This window comes from Melanostigma gelatinosum, assembly GCF_949748355.1.
Source record: "Melanostigma gelatinosum genome assembly, chromosome: 17".
Lineage (NCBI taxonomy): Eukaryota > Metazoa > Chordata > Actinopteri > Perciformes > Zoarcidae > Melanostigma > Melanostigma gelatinosum.
The window spans coordinates 12147791-12165258 of record NC_136650.1 but is presented as its reverse complement, the minus strand read 5'-3'; the positions used below and the strand labels follow the sequence as shown (position 1 = coordinate 12165258).

Sequence of the window (17468 nt, the reverse complement as noted above, 5' to 3'; positions counted from 1 at the left end):
ACTGCTGCGTGCTGACGTCACATTGAACCCCACCCCGCACGGCGAGCGCGAGAGAGAGAGAGAAAGAGAGAAAGAGAGAGAGAGAGAGAGAGTGAGAGAGAGAGCAGGAAGAGAGAGAGAGTGAGAGAGAGAGCAGGAAGATCTGCAGAAGCCAAGAGAACAACTTGTAGACGCTGGACGTACAAACCTCCAGAAACAACGCTCATTCCTACAATGGAGGCTGCAGAGCAAGGTAATTCATTTGCTGAAATGTCTCTCAGTGACCGTGTTGTTAACGCAAAAATGTTTTCAAACTACTTTTGTCTCACATGGAAGTTTGCAAACTCGCTAAGTAGCGCAGTGACTGAAGTCAGTCCGTTTAGAACATATGCTACTTTTGAAGCTCAATTAAAATTGCATTTTTGTGACGGGGACAACAACGTTGAGACTTTTAGGAGAAATACATATTTTAGATACACCTTTACTTAAAATATCACGGAAGTAGAATATGACACATTTCTTCCAACATGTAACCAGAGGACGAGCTTACGTTAGCTCAGTAAAATATAAACAAGGAAGTTGTCATTTCCACTAAAGTAAACAACAACTGGGCCGAAAAGTTTGACAGGCACCGTCAATTTAATAAAATGAAACACGTCTTAGTAAAAAAAAAATTGAGAACTTACAAACAGGTTACACCTGTTTGACAGCTCATTATTACGTGTCCTCTAAATGTCCCCACTATACCTGCTCTAGTCAAGCCACGCTGCCTAACGTACATTTCTGGTCCTGTTTGAACATAAAGAGTGCACAAGTTTAGTTTGACAGTAGCACATTCCTGTGCGTCCATGATGGAGGCCTGTGAGTTGAATGCAGCATACATACCATTCTTTATCCTTTCCTCTCCTACACCGGCCTGGGCATTTCCGTTCCCGCAAGGCAGCCATCTGCTCTCTCATACCTGTCGACCGCTCTCCCATCCTCCGGATTTGTGCTTGCCTGTTGCGATAGTGCATGTGTTCCGGCTGCAGTTCTCAAGCAAATTAAGCAACAACAAAACAAGAAAAAACACTCTTTTGCCTGTATTTTATTTGCACATAACATGACCGTGTCGTTATTTTGGAAAGAAGAAAGTGACAGAGGTTTATTTGTTCACCTCAAGGGGAGGCCAGGTAAACAAGGGGAGGCCCTGACCTCATTTCCCGTCGGCGAAAACATTCTTTGACCCCCTGCAGAAATGTAATTTCCTGACATCTGTATGCTGTATATTGTGTTTATTGGCCTCAAGGTGGAAAATATTGTATATTCTCATGGAAGGCTCGGCATATTTAATATGTTGACGGATAATAATGTGAGCTTATTGATTTCAGACTGAAGGAGGTCTGTTATTCACACAACGCTGTCAGTCTCTCTGTCATCTCGATGTATTTTTAAGCAAAACATCTTCGCCGCTACTAGTTACGGGCTACTTGTCTGGCTGCCGGTCTTGTGACCGTGGTTCCTCTTTGGTTGTGTAGTTTTCCTGTGCTTTACATATACCTTCAAGGTTTTCCCTGACATGACATTATTTCCACCATCTGTGTGCGACTGACTGAGCAGTTCAGGCAGCAAGTATCTAAAGTTGCCCTTTGTGGCTTTGAAAACACAGATAGAAAAACAGTTAGGTAGCAGAAGTACTTTTTCATCCTTCATTGTTCCATTAAATATTAACCATAGGAACTGATGAGTTCTCTTTTTTTTTTGTTATAGTCTCACAATCATGGCAACAGTGAAGTTAATTTTATTGCCACGCTTTTTATTCAGGACTGAATGTATCTCGGCACCATCTGCTCCGGCGTTTCTTGTCAATGTTTTTCCTTGTCACTGTCAGCTGTTGGGACTCGGCCTGCTCAGCCACCAACGTTTCATTGGTCATGCGTCTCCCGAATCCCAACCTCTCAGCCCTTACCGACACGACCATCACACGGACGCATATCTCTGATCTTTAAGAAGGTGCGCTACAGTAAGAGCTTCACGCTCTCTGCAATCACTGCAATCAACGAACTATAGCAGTAACACTCAATGGGCTCCTGTTCTTGTAACTGTATTGTGTACCCTATGTTTTTGTGATTGATGTTTCCTCATTGTTCCTGTGTGTGTACGAGCTGTGGAAACTTCCTCTAATGGAGAACATTAAACTAACTGACCGACTGTGTTTCTGTCTGTCGGTCGACTGACTTATCTCCCCGTCTAAATCAGCTTTTGTTCAATCCGTACATGCCACTCAGTGTGCAGGTGTGCTTGCACGTTTGTCAGTATTTCAGGTGAAGAATTAGAAAGAACTGGATGTGGTTGAGCTAGTTTAGCAGGTTTTAGGAGGAGGCAGGTCGGTGAGCATATTGAGTGTTCTCAAAGGATCTCTCGGGGGAGCGGAGGGTGCTCTCCTCTGATTGGGTTTGAGTAGATGACCTCTATGATAACAAACATCTCTTTCTTTGCGCTTGCTTTTCCCGGCAGTTGAATGGATTTTCCAGTAGTAACGTCAGATCAAACCTTTCTGAGGAATTGATTCAAAATATTTTCTCTACATGTCACAAATGTGGGATTTTGTAGGTTGAGAAGAAAGTCCTGCGTGATCTGTACCTTTTTTAGACGTAGCCTGTTTCTGGTATTTTCTGCTTCCTCGATGGAGGCTTAGTGTGTGTGTGTGTGTGTGTGTGTATGAGAGAGTTGTCTCATGAGCTTGATTATGAGCAGTATCCAACGTTTTTGTCTTATTAGATTTACGTGAGGCACAACTGGATGCTTTCAGCTGTGAGAACAGTCAAAGGAGGTTTGTCACGGATAGCATCCGGCCAACCATGTACGGCAGACTAGTTTGTGTTAGAAATGGTAAATGAACATATTTATTTATCATCCAGCCCCGTTTTAAAGTCTGATTTAACCATCCTAAACTGTGCTTTTGATTTGACTGACTATTTGGTGACCGTCATAGCTGTGAGGTTTGCTGCACACTCAAAAGGTTAAAAGAAAGCAAAGTTATGTAATTCATGTCTGTTGCACTGTTAAGGAAAGTTTTGCCATGACTTTTCATACGCTCTCGATTACTGCTCGTGTCAGAAACGTAGGCCAAATACTTTCTCTCGTGTTAAATGTTTCATGGTTCCGGATGTTTGTTTCCCAAAACATTAGCTCAACGTGACATCTCTGTTTGCACAGCAGTCATGGTTGTCACCAGTCGTTTTAGAATCGTCTCTTGAAAGGTTTAATGTGAGCCATTTATGCACTAAAACACACTACCCAAAGCTCATAGCCTATAACCAGAAAACCTGCAGGTTCACATTTCATCTCCAAGATGAAAGTGGAATCCCCCTGTCTGTTTCACACCTTTGATCTTTGAGCTGACCGTTACATGAATGAAAAGTAACACGTGTGGTGTATGATTAAAATGTTCCCTATGGTCTATATAATGGGCTAAGTACTCCCACTATGCTCAGTTTACTGCATCAAAACATCGATGACAAAACGTAACACAAAGAAGAACCTGAAGAAACTGACAACTTAAATCATGCAGAGGCCATTTCATTCCTCGTCATTTGACTTCTGCTTAATAATGGAGAATTTTTCAATAACGTGTGAGATTTGGCCAAGCAGAGGTCTCACCTGTCTGGTACCGCTGGCTCCAGATGGAGTATTTTCCAACGTGACACTGTAGAGAGAAACTGCCAAATGGAGCATAGTAGGTGTGTTAATTATCAAGCCTAAATAGCTTAACCGAAGAATTAAATGAGTCATTTAGTCTATTTTCTTTTTCCAGAGATGCACTAAATATTGATGAAGGCCTGAAGGCCGTACTGACTCCAGAGAGACTGGTGGAATTTCTTGACATCTCTGTGTGTCGTCTGCACATCGCTGTAGTTTTCCAGGGCTTCTGTTGTGATGAGATATTTGCTGTTTCCCCCTCAACTCGGCTGTTTTTGTAAACGAAACCTTTTTGAAACAAGGCGGTCGAAATCTTTAATCCAAGTAAAGCGCAGAGTGGCAATTTTAATACACAATCATCAGGGTGGACCCCTTGCATATTTGGGATAAGTCGTCATATGTCAAACCTTGTGTTTGAAGAGTGATCCTAACGTGGTATGTTAACCTTGTTTAAATGAACGATTCAACCTGTTGAGGAATATACTCATTCGCTCTCTTGCCAAGATTTAAATGAGAAGATTGATACCGCTCCGGTATCGCTACAGTAAATATGAAGCTACACTGCTAGCTCAGTTTAGCTGCAGTCCCACCGTAAAGCCACCCTCCATTTATCTGTGCTCCCTCTGAGGCGTTAACACCCCCTCTTACTGTTTTTCGACGATGCACATGTCATGTGACCATCTATGTCTCATGATTCTCGTTTTAGGCTAACCATGTGACAGGGTACGCCACGAATAGCAAGGTAATGGATCCCGTGCGGTGCTTCATTAACCACTTGGAAATGTCTGTTTCTGAATACAGTCTGGGGGCCGTGGGTTGTTTTTGATGCTACGTACTTTGATGGAGGTCTTATTCATTCAGCATTTATCCAATTTAAGCATAGCAGTGATTTTTCTATTTAACAAATGTCACATGAATCCAGTGTTGCTCATGAATAAGTTGATATGCGCTGATCCGGAGGGCGGCAGAGTGGAAGTCATGTAGAGTATTGTTAAAGTATTCATTGTGATTTAAAAATGTATTTCACCATTAATAGTTGAAGTGTTCCTTTGCAGAAACGGACAAAAGCCATTCTTATAATGAAAATCTGAGAAGCAAAAGAAGAAAGATGCTGAGAAGGATTCACTGTCCTTGATGCGGGCTTAATTTTAGTGCATGTTGATACTTGACAGTTGGCAATGAGTGACTGCATGTGTGTCACTTCCTGCGCTGACATTGCTGCATGGAAGCACAGTGAACCGAAGCCTGGCTACAGATCAGCACAGCCTGGCGTGACCCAAGTGGTTTGAGACTGTACAGAACATCATCATTTCTTTCTCTTCTGTATGTAAGAAACGTCAACCTTTCATATGTCTCATAGTACACAGTTCTTTAAGTTTAAAACTAAATTCTCCTCACTTTTCTACTATACTCTGGGTTTAAACGGAAACGTATTAGTGTGGATGTATCCTCACTTTCTGACTATTTATGGATGAGTCTCCACCTCCCTCCAACGCTGCTGTCTACAGAGGTACACGACATCTTTAGTAGCATCTACATCCAATAAAGTTAGTGCAGAAATGTCACCAGGCTGTTTTTCCTCTTCAGCCTTGAGAGTTCCAGTTGTTGCTTCCAAACGCTTGCTGTCTATTGGCGCTCCTTAAATGAGTAAATAAAGGAGACATGACCTATCCTTAGTTCCTCTCTCCTTCAAATGTTTCCGTAATATTAAAATAAATATGAATGATAACTGTTGGATGAGCAAAACAATTGAAAAAATATTTTCAGATATCTGGATTTAATGTGCCAATCATCGATTTAATCGAGAAAATAATCGAATAACAAAAACAGTCATTAGTTGTAGCCCTCGTATGAACACACAAAATGAACAGTGTACATGTACTAGCTCTCTCTACCGCACAGAGAGCACTTAAGTAGCACTTAAGTTCCTTAAGTACACACACAATACTAAGTGTAGCCTCTGGCAGCCTCTCTCCTCCATTCTAGCTCACGAGCATTACTGCTGCTTCAAACTGGACTGGCCACCCTGGATTAGCGCTCCGCTGTAATCTGGGACACTGCAGATTATGCTTTTCATCTAATGCCCCCCACAGCCACACACACAATATACCATGTGACCAGCCCACACAAACCTCTTTTATTTCCACCTTGGATGACAGGCTGGATGATGTAAAGTGAGGGAGGGAGGGAATTGACGGAGAGACCTGAGAGTATTTGAACCGGAGTGTTGCCGGCTAGCATCTGAAAACGGCACTGATTGCGCAAATGGATGGATTGAGCAATGACCTTTGGGATTATGCTGGAGAGGGTGTGTGTGTGTGTGTGTGTGTGTGTGAGAGAGAGAGAGAGAGAGAGTGTGTGACAGCTGCTTGAAGGGACAGGTAACTTATTAACAGCAAAGAAAGGAACAGAGGTTTCACAACGCCTTGGCTGGCTGCAGAAAATGGAAATCCGGCTTCTCTGTACTCTCACTCTGACCATCTGAAAGCCAATACAAAACCTCCTCCCACTTACACACACACACCTTGGACATAGTGTCCCTCTGTCACACACACCACGAGAGTCCAGGACGCTGTAAACAAGGAGACACAGAGCCAGCACGCGCCAGGATCACATGCAGACAATCAGCCCATCGGCTGGCTTTGCTGAGGTAGTGGTGGTGGTGGTGGTGGTGGTGGTAGGGAGGTGCTAGTCCCTCCGACCGACCAACGCACGACAGGCTGTCAACATGGAGCCCCTGGAGGAATACCACTCTCCGTTTGACTTTGAACAAGGAGTCAACGCCAGCTACCTCTACCTCTCCCCGGCCTACAGCGACACGCCGCCCAGCTCGCCAGCTGTCAAAACCAGAGGTAATCACAAGGTGGACGGAGAGAGGCCGGCCGGCCGGGGGGTGGATGTGTGTGTGTGTGTGTGTGTGTGCTGGAAAGAAAGACAAAACACAGGTTTGGTTCATTGGGCGGGAAGAATTCGGGGGAACACAAACCTCTGTGTCAGCATCTTTTGCCATTTAGTCTAGTTTTTAAATTTCGGAAAAAAACAACCTGTACTTCTAAATGACAATTAATTTTGTTATGGTTCTGAATATTTAATTTCACAACTCTTGTTTGGTACACAAGATGTTTTCATCTATCTTGCTTTCATCTGTGTTCTTTACATATATTTCAAGACTCAAATGACTTATTTATATTGTGAAGTATTTTTAGATCTGCACCATAGCTCACAGTGGTCTCCACCTCACTCTGTGTGCGTTCTGAAATTTTTAAATTGTGAAAAGTGTGTTTGCATCTTTTGGGGTCCACCTTTAGAAAGTTGCCCGTAAAGTTGATGTTTTACTGTCTTTCAATGCGACTGCTTTTCATTTTGTAGGAATTGGAGAACACATAATATCAGAGGCATCAACTGCTCTGTTGTCTTTGAATTGTCTTTGCCACACGGCATCAGAAAAAGAAAAGGCCTTTATTGTTTCATCATAGTGTGTGGAGATGGACTATAGGAGATCAAATCACATCTATATTTTGAATTTTTACGAACTACTATTTCAGTGTTGTCATATTATTTAATTTTGGCAGTAAAAATGTATTTTACCTCAGTTAAAAAAAAAAAAAAGAAGTTAATAAATTAAAAAGGCTTCCAGACTAAAGAAAGTAATCTATTAATTCCACATTTGTTTGTGCTGCCGATGACAGATATGAAGAGTGGCTTAGTCACAATAACAAAGTACCAACTGTTACGATGACGAGGCTTCAATAGTTCGGTGGACAATTGTAGAGCTTTGCTTGTGACTCATTATCACCAACGAAGAGATAATTATGTGCAAGCAGTTTGGCAAGTCTGTATTTCAGGCATGCATTTCTAATTATCTAATAGTTTAATTGTCTAGTTGTTTTGGATTTAACGGCGACAGAGAGTTAGGGGGCCGTTTGGCAGAGCCTGCTCGTCTCAGAGGAAACGAGAGGGGTGGGGCAGCAATGTGGGTGGGTGTGCAGTTTGGTGAAGCCAGCCATACTTCTGCTTCCACATACAAACGTCTCTCTTGCTCTCTCTCCCTCTCTCTCTCTCTCTCTCTCTCCCTTTCCCAGTCTTATTTTATTCTCTGCATGCTCACAGCACCTACTGATGGAAACACACCTCCGAAGGCACACCTTCGCTGCACAGCTACCTCCACACTCGCACGAACAGATCTGGCTCTGCTGCCTGCAGAAATGTATTACAAAGTTGTACATGGCTCGATAACTCAGGAGAGGCGTCGGTCTACTGACCCTGTTCTTCTCACCCTGAGAAAAGTGCTGGATGTTTACTGTAATCTTACAAAAAGCAGCATAATGTGGGTTATCAAAATAATAGAAGCAGTCAAAGGAGGGGGGTTAGCTCTGTTAGTGACTGAGGGGAAGTGTCCATTACACGGTTTGGTCACTGTCAGCAGGCGCATATATATATATGCACTGCTGCATCATCGGTTGTGGGAAGAGAGGGCAAATGTGAGAAAGATGTGAGGGGGGGGAACGACCTCGAGGGCAGATGAAGTGTAACGCTTCAGAGGAACAGTGGGGGGGGGGGGGGTGTGGGTGTGTCTGAATACTATTCCCACTCACTTCATCTGTAAAATGATTGACAGATTTTCAGATGGATCCCATGCATGTTTTGACACGTATAAATATTTTTAGCATGAGACTCATCCAATCAGCGCTTCTTCTCCCACTCTATTAACATGCCATTGTGTTATCTGAATAAAATAACCAACAACAACCAGACAAATGCCAAAGATGTTCTTGTTCATTCAATGTTTTTTCACTTCCTACTGTATTTACAAGGCCAACACATATCAGCTGTCTAGTACCACAACGGGTTCAGAAGTTAAACGATGAAATGTTTTAATGAAATGTACTTTCAGGGCTACGTTGGCCCCCTCCCCCGCTTTAATGACACAGTATAGTCCCTTTTGGTGTTTTTTTTGCATCTGGGAGAGGGAGAAGGTGTTTGGTGTAGCGGTACAGTGGGAATGAATATTTCCCCTCTTGGCTACCACCTATCATTAAACTGCATCTTTAGCATCCTTCATTTACCTAAACTCTAATCTGACATCCTTCACACATTCACCTACGACCAGCTTCCTTTCTTTTCCCCCATCCTCCAGGGGCGCAGCATGACAGCTGAGCGGAGTTTGACAACCAACATCCGCCTCCGCTCCCATACCACCTGTTCACTGTCACACAGCCACACAGCAAACACCGGCTGGATTTAACCTTTTTATTTTTTTAATTTTACCTCCCAGGTTCCCAGCAGCATCCGGACTCGGTCCCAGAAGTGGGAGAAGATGCAGTGACGTCTGTCGGCCCCCCTCCCCTTCCCCCCGCCATGACGGAGGAGGAGCAGCAGGAGCTACAGGAAGAGTTGTTCAAGGTCAGGACAGGAGGGATTAGGGATTAAACAGGTCTTGATTCAGGGAGTCACGATCAGGTGTCCGACCCATTAATGTAAATAATCGGTAAGGGTTTTTCAGCAGGCTAGAATATACAACACTTTGTATATTGCTGCTTTGGAGTCTGGCAATACCTTACACAGCCCAGCCTTCCATAGCAACACGATGCTCATTTTCTAGGTCCCTTGTTGCTCCTGGAGCTGATCCAACCACTTAGCTTTTGCCTTAGATGTTGGATTTGTAATTCACATCGCAGCCAATATTTCCAGCAGGTCTTTTAACCACTCACTGTGGCAGCTTCCACAGTGAGTGAGTGAGTTGTAGAATAGGCAGTAGGATACCAACTAACTAACTTAATTCATTTAATTAAATGTCAGAAAAACATCACAATTCCCCAGTGTCCAAAGTTGACGTCTTCCAATACCATGTCATATCCGTCTAAACTGTCAAAAATCCTTTTTTTGTGTGTGTGTGTGTGTGTGTGTGTGTGTGTGTGTGTGTGTGTGTGTAGGTTGAGGACGAGATCCTGACTCTGTCACAGGTGCTGGCAGCCAAGGAGAAGCAGCTGGCGGACATCAAGAGGAAGCTGGGCATCACATCTCTCAACGAGATGAAACAGAACTTCACCAAAACCTGGCAGGACGTCACCACCTCCACCGTGTGAGTGCCTCACCCACCACAGTATGCCGACATCCCAACTGAGAGTGCACAATATTTCACTTGTTAAATGGAGTTTATGAGGTACCTTTTTGTAGTAGCTCGTCCCTTTTTTTTTTACCTCATGGTCAACTGCTTTCTTGTCCATAATGTTTCCTTTATTTCTCCACTGAATACCTTGAAAATTAAGTAAGCTGTCAGCACTGTTGAGAAAAGGCTCTTTCTCTGCTGAACAATGAGTAAGACGTCAGTGTTCTTGACAAGCTGCCTGGAGCATGTGGGGGTGATGGGTTTTTATATCACAGGAAATGAGCAGCATTGTGATTTGCTTTCAGGCTTTCTAAAATGAAAAAGACGTTGAGGTTTAGTTCTGACCTTGATGCCTCTCTTAAGTCTTTTGATCTCCTTTCATCACTTCCATATCTCCATCTCGCTCCCTCCTCTCTCTCTCAGCTACAGGAGGACGTCTGAAACATTGTCTCAGGCAGGTCTGAAGGCCTCAGCAGCGTTCTCCAACGTGGGCTCAGCCATCACCCGGAAGCTGGAGGATGTCAGGTGAGTCAGACAGCAGACGTGAATGATTTATCATGTGAAGCTCTGAATCTTTAAGAAACAAGAGTACCCTTTGGCCTGCTGAGCAACCTGAGGATTTATTTCCTAGAAATTGCACAGGGATCTCAAAAGAGACGGGCTGAGAGATTCAGTCCCTGAATATTTCCAATTTCTTTCTTACCGGTACTTTCTTTCCTACCGTCGATTTCATTTTTACATGAACACAATTTTTTTTATTTGCTGTGCATGTAATTGACCAAATTCTACCTATTTAACCGTGATAACATACATGTCGTGGTAATAAGGTGTGGGTCCGATGCAGGCGGAAACCTCCGGCTCTGAAAAGTGACGCCAATGCGGAAGTGCCTTAAACCTCAGGGGACGAAACATTGATGAACATAGATGTCTATGATAAAACGACCCTACTTCTCACGTGATTTACTACCTCGGTAAACAGTGAAAACACGTGTTTATGGTTTGAATCGATAGTTTCAAGTCTTCTTCAATACAGCATGAGAGCAGGGTATGCTTTAGGGCGTGGCTACCTTGTGATTGACAGGTGGCTACCATGGCATTTGGCCGGTCAATGTCTTCAAACGCTATCCCTTTCACAGTGTGCTTTCAGTTCAGGACAGTTCATTATAATTTCAGTCACCTAAAAAATTACTTCTTCAAACGGCCAAAAACCAAGATGGCGACGGTCAAAATGCCAAACTCAAGGCTTCAAAACAATAGTTCTCAAACCCAATGGGTAACGTCATATTGACATTTCTTGTATACAGTCTGTGGTCTGACATAATTCACGACCACAGGGTTTTTCTGTTATCATCTCCTTGTTCATGAAAGGGATGTATTATTGTAGCAGATTGATCTCATAGATTGATAGGCCTACTCTAATATCTACCAATACATTATTGCCAATATTTCCTGGTTCAAAAAAAAAAAAGGCTCTCAAAACCAGCAACAGATTGTTGTTTTTGAGATGTAGCTCCAGATGACCCACCCAGTTGAGATCCTAATCTGTCTTCTCTCTGGATTACTGAGCTGCAAACAAGATTATTAGGCCCCTCGCAGCCTCAACACAGCGCTGGTTTGGGGGGGGGGGGGGGGGTAGTGAAGAGGGACCTGACCGGGGTCAAAGAGGGGGTGTGTGTGTGTGTGTGTGTGATAAGATATCCCCCCCCCATAATACACAGGATTAGTGCACACCCACTGTGTTAATACACAATCAATCTTAATGGGATCAAGCAGGATTTATAGGATTTATGCACTTCTCCAATACTCCCAGATTGAACATATAGTAGAATGAAAATAAGGGTTTGTACTCTATGTTGTGTCTTTCTCTCTTTGTTCATCTGTGTTAAACTGTCTGCACTATGCTAAGATGACCACTAACACCCCCTTTCTTCTCCACTGATACTCCTTTCTGATAGCACACGCTCATTACAACACTTGGCTAGCATGCCTGTCGTGAGGTAAGGGGAAGTTTGTGTTAACGTGAGTCTTTGACTAAAATATGGAGGAGGAGAAGGCTGCACAATGTGTTTGTGCAACACCAGAGAATAGAGAAACTGGTTTGGCTATAGTTCTGTATTTCCAGGTATGCATTGTACATAAAAAGGTCTCAAGTGTGCACCTTGAGAAGCGACCACCGCTAAGAGCGACTGTGAGCTATCGGTGAAGCTGCAGCGCTTACTATCTTGCCCGGACAGAGCCCGGTTTGGTCAAGCTGGTAGAGGTCCTGCAAAAAATCTTGAGATAAAAGACATCTTTGAAGCCAGAGGCATCGTCGGTTAGCTGTGGTTTTGGAAACGCCCACTTTCAGAAACGAAGAAATGCGGTCTGTCCGGTGTTCTTTACTGGTTTGAAGTAGAATCACACAACAGGGTCTCTCTGCCGATTCCTGGCCGAAGTATAGTTTAACGTGCAGATCTGTTTGGGTGAGATTAGAACTGCAATTATTTTCCTTTATCATTGAATTTGTGGATAATTAACTGATTCATTTATGGAATAATTTATTGGTATCTGAAATGTCAGAATTTTTTTCATATATATATATATATATATATATATATATATATATATATATATATATATATATATATATATATATATATATATATATATATATATATATAAAATAAAATAAAATATTTAGAATTTAAGGGGATGTCTTTAAATTTCTTCTCCAACAATCCAAAACTTGAAAGATTTAGTTCACTGTCAGAAGACTAAATATTTGAGAGGCTAGAACCACTGAATTGATTGTCTGTCAATCGGCTTATTTATTAATTGTTTCAACTCTGTGAGATTAAAACATTAAATATATTACATTCATCCAAACCATTCTGACCGATGTCCAACCAAATGATCACACAACATGAGCATCCATCTTTGTTTCTGCAGCTCTTTGAATCAAAGCTTTCTCATGAAAAGTCTGCCGAGATGTATTCAAAGTTGTATGAATCGCACACACAGCGTTTCTAAATGCTACAAACGGATATTTCAGGGGAATATGTTTACTGTTACCTCCTCTCATCCTGTTCATTCTGCACTCTTTGTTATGCCTGATAAGTATCAGATATCATGTCCTCTACAGATGTGATTCCAGTCATATCCTGCTCCTGCTTCCCTCTGAAGGGAGCAACTTGTTGTCTGCAACTAGAATGTAGAAGCATGCCGGACAAACTCAAACTATGTCGGTCGGTCTGTGATGTTGTTATTTGTGTCTCGTTCTTTCACAGGAATGCACCAACTTTCAAGTCCTTGGAGGAGAAAGTGGAGACTCTGAAGGTAACGGATTAGGAACGGGACTCGTGGCTGCGTTTTCAAAATGTTTAAGTTAAAGCCCAGGGCTGTGTACAAAACCACTTTCTAATCAACACTGAAAGGGAGACTGTTAAACCTCTGCTGACCAGTGACCACAAGTGTCTATCACAGAACAGCAGCACATTGAATTTATTTTCATTTTGAGTCATGAGTCCAGCAACATTACTAGAAACAGTTATGCAGCAATGTGTACAGTAGCTAAAGCTGTCTACGCTGAGCCGCCATAACGCCTTCATATATTGAACTGAGCAATGTTTTGTGTTAAGATTGTTTTATTTCTTCCTTCAAAAGGGAAACAGGTCTCACTTTAATAGATTCATTTACAAGCTAAGTTCAGTTTTTTAAATATATATTTGGTAATTTATTGGTATTTATTTTCATTACATTGATGCATTTAAAATTGTAGCATTTAGTTTAGCAACTTTGAGCACAGGTTCAAATTTTAAATCATTTTTATGTTTTTTTTGTGTGTCTATAAATGACATAGTTACCTTAATTCCTAATTGAATTCCTCACCTTTTCTCCTCCTGCTGCTTCAGACCAAGATGACTCCATCAGCGTCCACCGGGGACCCCGACCAGCAGGACAGCGACGGCCCCGCCACCGACACTTTCATCAGTCAGCCCGACGGCTCGGCCACCCAGGACACGCCGATGAACTGAGACCTCCCGACCCCCCCCCCCCCCCCCACCCCCCCCCCCCCCATCACTTGACCCTCTCTAACCCCTGAACCGTAAACACTCGCCCCCTAAACTCTTGTGTGCCAGTCTTCCTTTATTTGAACAAGTGACTTCCCACAGCTCGCCATCTAATTGTCTGGTCTTTTTGTCCGACACGTGCGCTCACTGGTTGACTGATGTGGAAACTGAAAGCATGGGATGGCTGCAGGCGTGTGGTCTCGTGTCCATCGTATATATGTACTTGAGTCTATTCTGGCTCTCTGTGGGAGAAATCCTACTTGCTGTCTGATTTCCCCCCCCCCCTCTACACTCCCTATTTCTCCGCTTCTGCCCAACCAGCAAAACTCAGATGCCAAACATGCTCCTAGATTATTTTTTGTCTTCATCAAATTAACACCATTTCATGTTTTGTTTGAGTAGAAAATTGCACAAATATATAAATATTATAAACTTGATTAGAGAAGGATTTATATATAAAACTTGTTTTGTTGTGTCTGCCTCTATTTTGGGGCCGTTCTTGGTTTACTGTGGTTTACCATTTTGGGGCCAATCTGATTTTCAGTTTTCTTTCGTGACATTCATTTTAGGACACCACGCGCTCATGAAAGCAGTCTAACACTGTGTTCAGAATATGAATGTATGCCTTCTTCTGTCATATAGTTACACCACTTTGTATACTCCCACAGTGCTGAGCCACTGGTTCTGTGTGTGTCAACTGCAGCCACCAACTCCAAAGCTGGTATCGAATAAAGAAAACACCCCGTTTCCCCCATTGTTAAGAGTCGGTCAGAAAATGATCTCCACGCTTAGATGGTTACAGGAAAACCGCCAAGATCAGCAGAACAGCGGCAGAGCAAACACACTGTCACGGTTCAGCCTTGACCCGAGGTGAGAGTGGAATACATACGTCTCTTCCAGAGCCAGAGTCAATATTTAAACACTTGTCCATTGTTTCTGCTGGGAGGTAACACCTCGTCCCTCCCCTTTCTGTCAGTTATCTGAAAGCAAGGCAAGAGACTCCACTGGCTGCTGTTTTGTGCACTGATGCATAATAACGGCGTAAAAGAGTTTACCACATGTTATCCAGTACAAGTCTGCCATTGTTTTTTTTGCTCTGTCGATGTCGTTGGTTTGGTTCAGACTGAAGTATCTTAACAACTCTCTGATGGATTGGCACAAAATAACCCAACCTGCTAAAGTCCGATGATGAACATGGTAAACACTGTACCTGCTTACCATCAGCATGTTACTGTTGTTGTAAGCATGGTAGCATGCTGACGTTAGCATTCAGCTCAAAGCAACACGGCCTCACCCAGCTTACAGCAGGGCTCGCCGCCTGGTTCCTCCTGAATGTGCTGGTTTGAGAAGTCTCTAGAGGAATTTGCACAACACGATCACAGTCCGCTACTGCAGGATATACATTATTTTCTGAAACTGCTGCTTTCATACAGATCGAAGTCGACAGAACAGTTACTCTGACATGACATGAGAGTCTATGTGAACACAGCCATTGCTTCCTCTGGTACACAAATGGAAGACACAAGGACTTTACACATACTTCTAGCACTTGTCCTCCCCTGAAGAGACCGGGCTGGTGCGAGTCTTCCCCTGCTGGCGGACGAATGAATGAACATGAATGTGAAATCAGCTCTCCCTCTTAATCATTAGTGCTGCACTTTGCCACGCAGACTGTCGATCAGCACCACATACGGGCCAAGGGGGATTTCTGCTGTAAAGATCTTGTTTTCAGCAACCGTGACACCATTTATGAGCTGTGCAGTATCTCATGGCAGCCATGACCTGGTTCACTGAGAGACTTTATTACAGCCTTTTGTCTCATTAGTTGTATTTAGTCACACACATGATTTGTTTGTTCTTAAATTGGAACCATGCAATGAAGACATGCTCTACATAAAAATACCTCTGAAGAAACCTTGTTCTAAGTTAACTGGTGTCTTAATGCAACAAGGGCGGGGGGGAGGGGAGTTTATTTGAGTTCCTCCAGCGCAACATATTACTGTGTTAGAAAGATGTGACCTTTTTAACACACCAGTGTGTCTAACATGGGGAAACGCATTGACATTGACCCACAGAAGGTCAAAACAAATCCAGCTTTAAAAAGCCTCATTGAACTGCAGTGCCTCATGTGAACACAGGAGGGCAGCCAAGAGCAGAAGCATCACTTGATGACTTCATTTGTCTTCATCCAGACCGCATGGGCCCTGTTTCAGAAAGCAGGTTTGGTTTAAACTCATAACTTAGTTGAGAGATGTTCAGTTGAAAAAAGGCAGCTGATTTATCTCGTTTCTTATGTTTCAGGATATTTTCGGACAAGGATGTGACTTGAAATGTAGCGAAGTAGGCAACAATACTTGTGCTTATTAGTACATATTCAAAAATATAATGAGTAGGCTTAATATAAAACAATTTTGTTGCAGTAACGAGAGTATTTTTTTTTCTTTCAACCAGAACTACATTTGTTAAGGCATGCATTACATCATTATTGGGCTGAGATGACGTTGCACTTAAGCTTGCTTTGAGCTTTTTCTCCTTCATGAGGTAAACTGATGGATGTATGAATAAACTCTAATTAAGTATTCTGATAAAGCACAGACCGTCACCATTTTGGAGTGTTATTAAGTGGGAAGAACTACATATCACTTAAAAAGTAGAAATCTTACGTATATCGGCAAAACTGCATGACTCACATGCAGCAGAACGACCCATTATTCTGTGTTATTGGATAACGATAAACTATGCATTACTGGGTAAGCAGTTTGTGGAGGCAAAGAGTATAGAAGGTAAGGCACCGTATCAACACATTCTGACTGATGTTTAGTTCATAAGAAAGCATCATATTTTAGAAAGTATTCACCTATTTTGTGTGTAAATCCAAATCTGAAAAGTAACTATAGCTGTCAAGTAAAGTACAATATTTCTCTTGGGAAGTAGAAGCAAAAAGTAGCAGCAAAATTGAAATCTTCAGGTAAAAGTAACTGGACTTGAATACAGTATTTGAGTAAATGTACTCAGGCATATTCCACTACTGGAGTATATTTTCTTGTTTATTTGTAAACGTGTGTATGTACGTTGAGAGCAAAGTGGAAACTGGAGTCAAATTCCATGCATGCATACTCATACATGGCCAATAAAGCTGATTCTGATTCTGAGAGGCTAACTTGTCATCGTCACAAAATATGTTACTTTTGTACTTTCAAGAGTTATTGAATAAAATGGTATTGAGTGTTCTTTGAAAAGAAAAGACAGTGACAGCGGCTAACAAATGGCTGCCAAAACAAATCTTTATTCAGTTATAACCAGATGCTTCCAGTCACACAGATCACTCTGGAGAAGTCTAAACTGTAAACAACAGAGTCAAACAACAACAGCACCAGAACGCTATTTGTCAGAAAACACCATTTACAACAATAACAATGGCAGTTTCTACACACAGAGATCGGATAAGAAACAAAACTGGTACAGGGGTTAACAGTCAGTGTGTGTTGATTCTTCTTTGAGAAAAATCATGATATAGAATTAATTTCATCATATTGTAGAAAAGAATATAAGAAAACATTGGTGCAACAGGGTGTAGTATTTGTGATAGAACAGATATTGCAAGTGCTTTGTGTGGTGCGTGAACAATAAAGAATCTCATGTTTGGATTG

At 42.4% G+C, this 17468-nt stretch overlaps 1 protein-coding gene across 3 annotated transcripts; it reads left to right on the top strand.

Moving 5' to 3' along the window:
- The first annotated feature begins 111 nt into the window (after positions 1-111).
- Positions 112-15713, top strand: tpd52 (tumor protein D52). 3 transcript variants are annotated; one of them, XM_079288378.1, is made up of 6 exons: positions 112-232; positions 8936-9063; positions 9594-9742; positions 10193-10294; positions 13036-13084; positions 13660-15713. In XM_079288378.1, exons 1-6 carry the CDS (start codon positions 214-216, stop codon positions 13780-13782), a joined length of 570 nt encoding a protein of 189 aa, XP_079144504.1. In that variant the 5' UTR covers positions 112-213; the 3' UTR covers positions 13783-15713. The 3 variants fall into 3 exon arrangements, with proteins under 3 accessions (XP_079144504.1, XP_079144503.1, XP_079144502.1); XM_079288377.1 differs by lacking the exon at positions 112-232 and adding an exon at positions 6388-6512 and having other exon boundaries at positions 10199-10294; XM_079288376.1 differs by lacking the exon at positions 112-232 and adding an exon at positions 6388-6512.
- The last annotated feature ends 1755 nt before the right edge of the window (positions 15714-17468 follow it).

Coding starts and splice junctions, on each gene's coding strand:
- tpd52 (XM_079288376.1), top strand. CDS start 6,389: ATGGAGCCCCTGGAGGAATACCACTCTCCGTTTGACTTTGAACAAGGA. Junction 6,513..8,935: donor GCCAGCTGTCAAAACCAGAG/GTAATCACAAGG, acceptor TTTACCTCCCAG/GTTCCCAGCAGCATCCGGAC. Junction 10,295..13,035: donor CGGAAGCTGGAGGATGTCAG/GTGAGTCAGACA, acceptor GTTCTTTCACAG/GAATGCACCAACTTTCAAGT.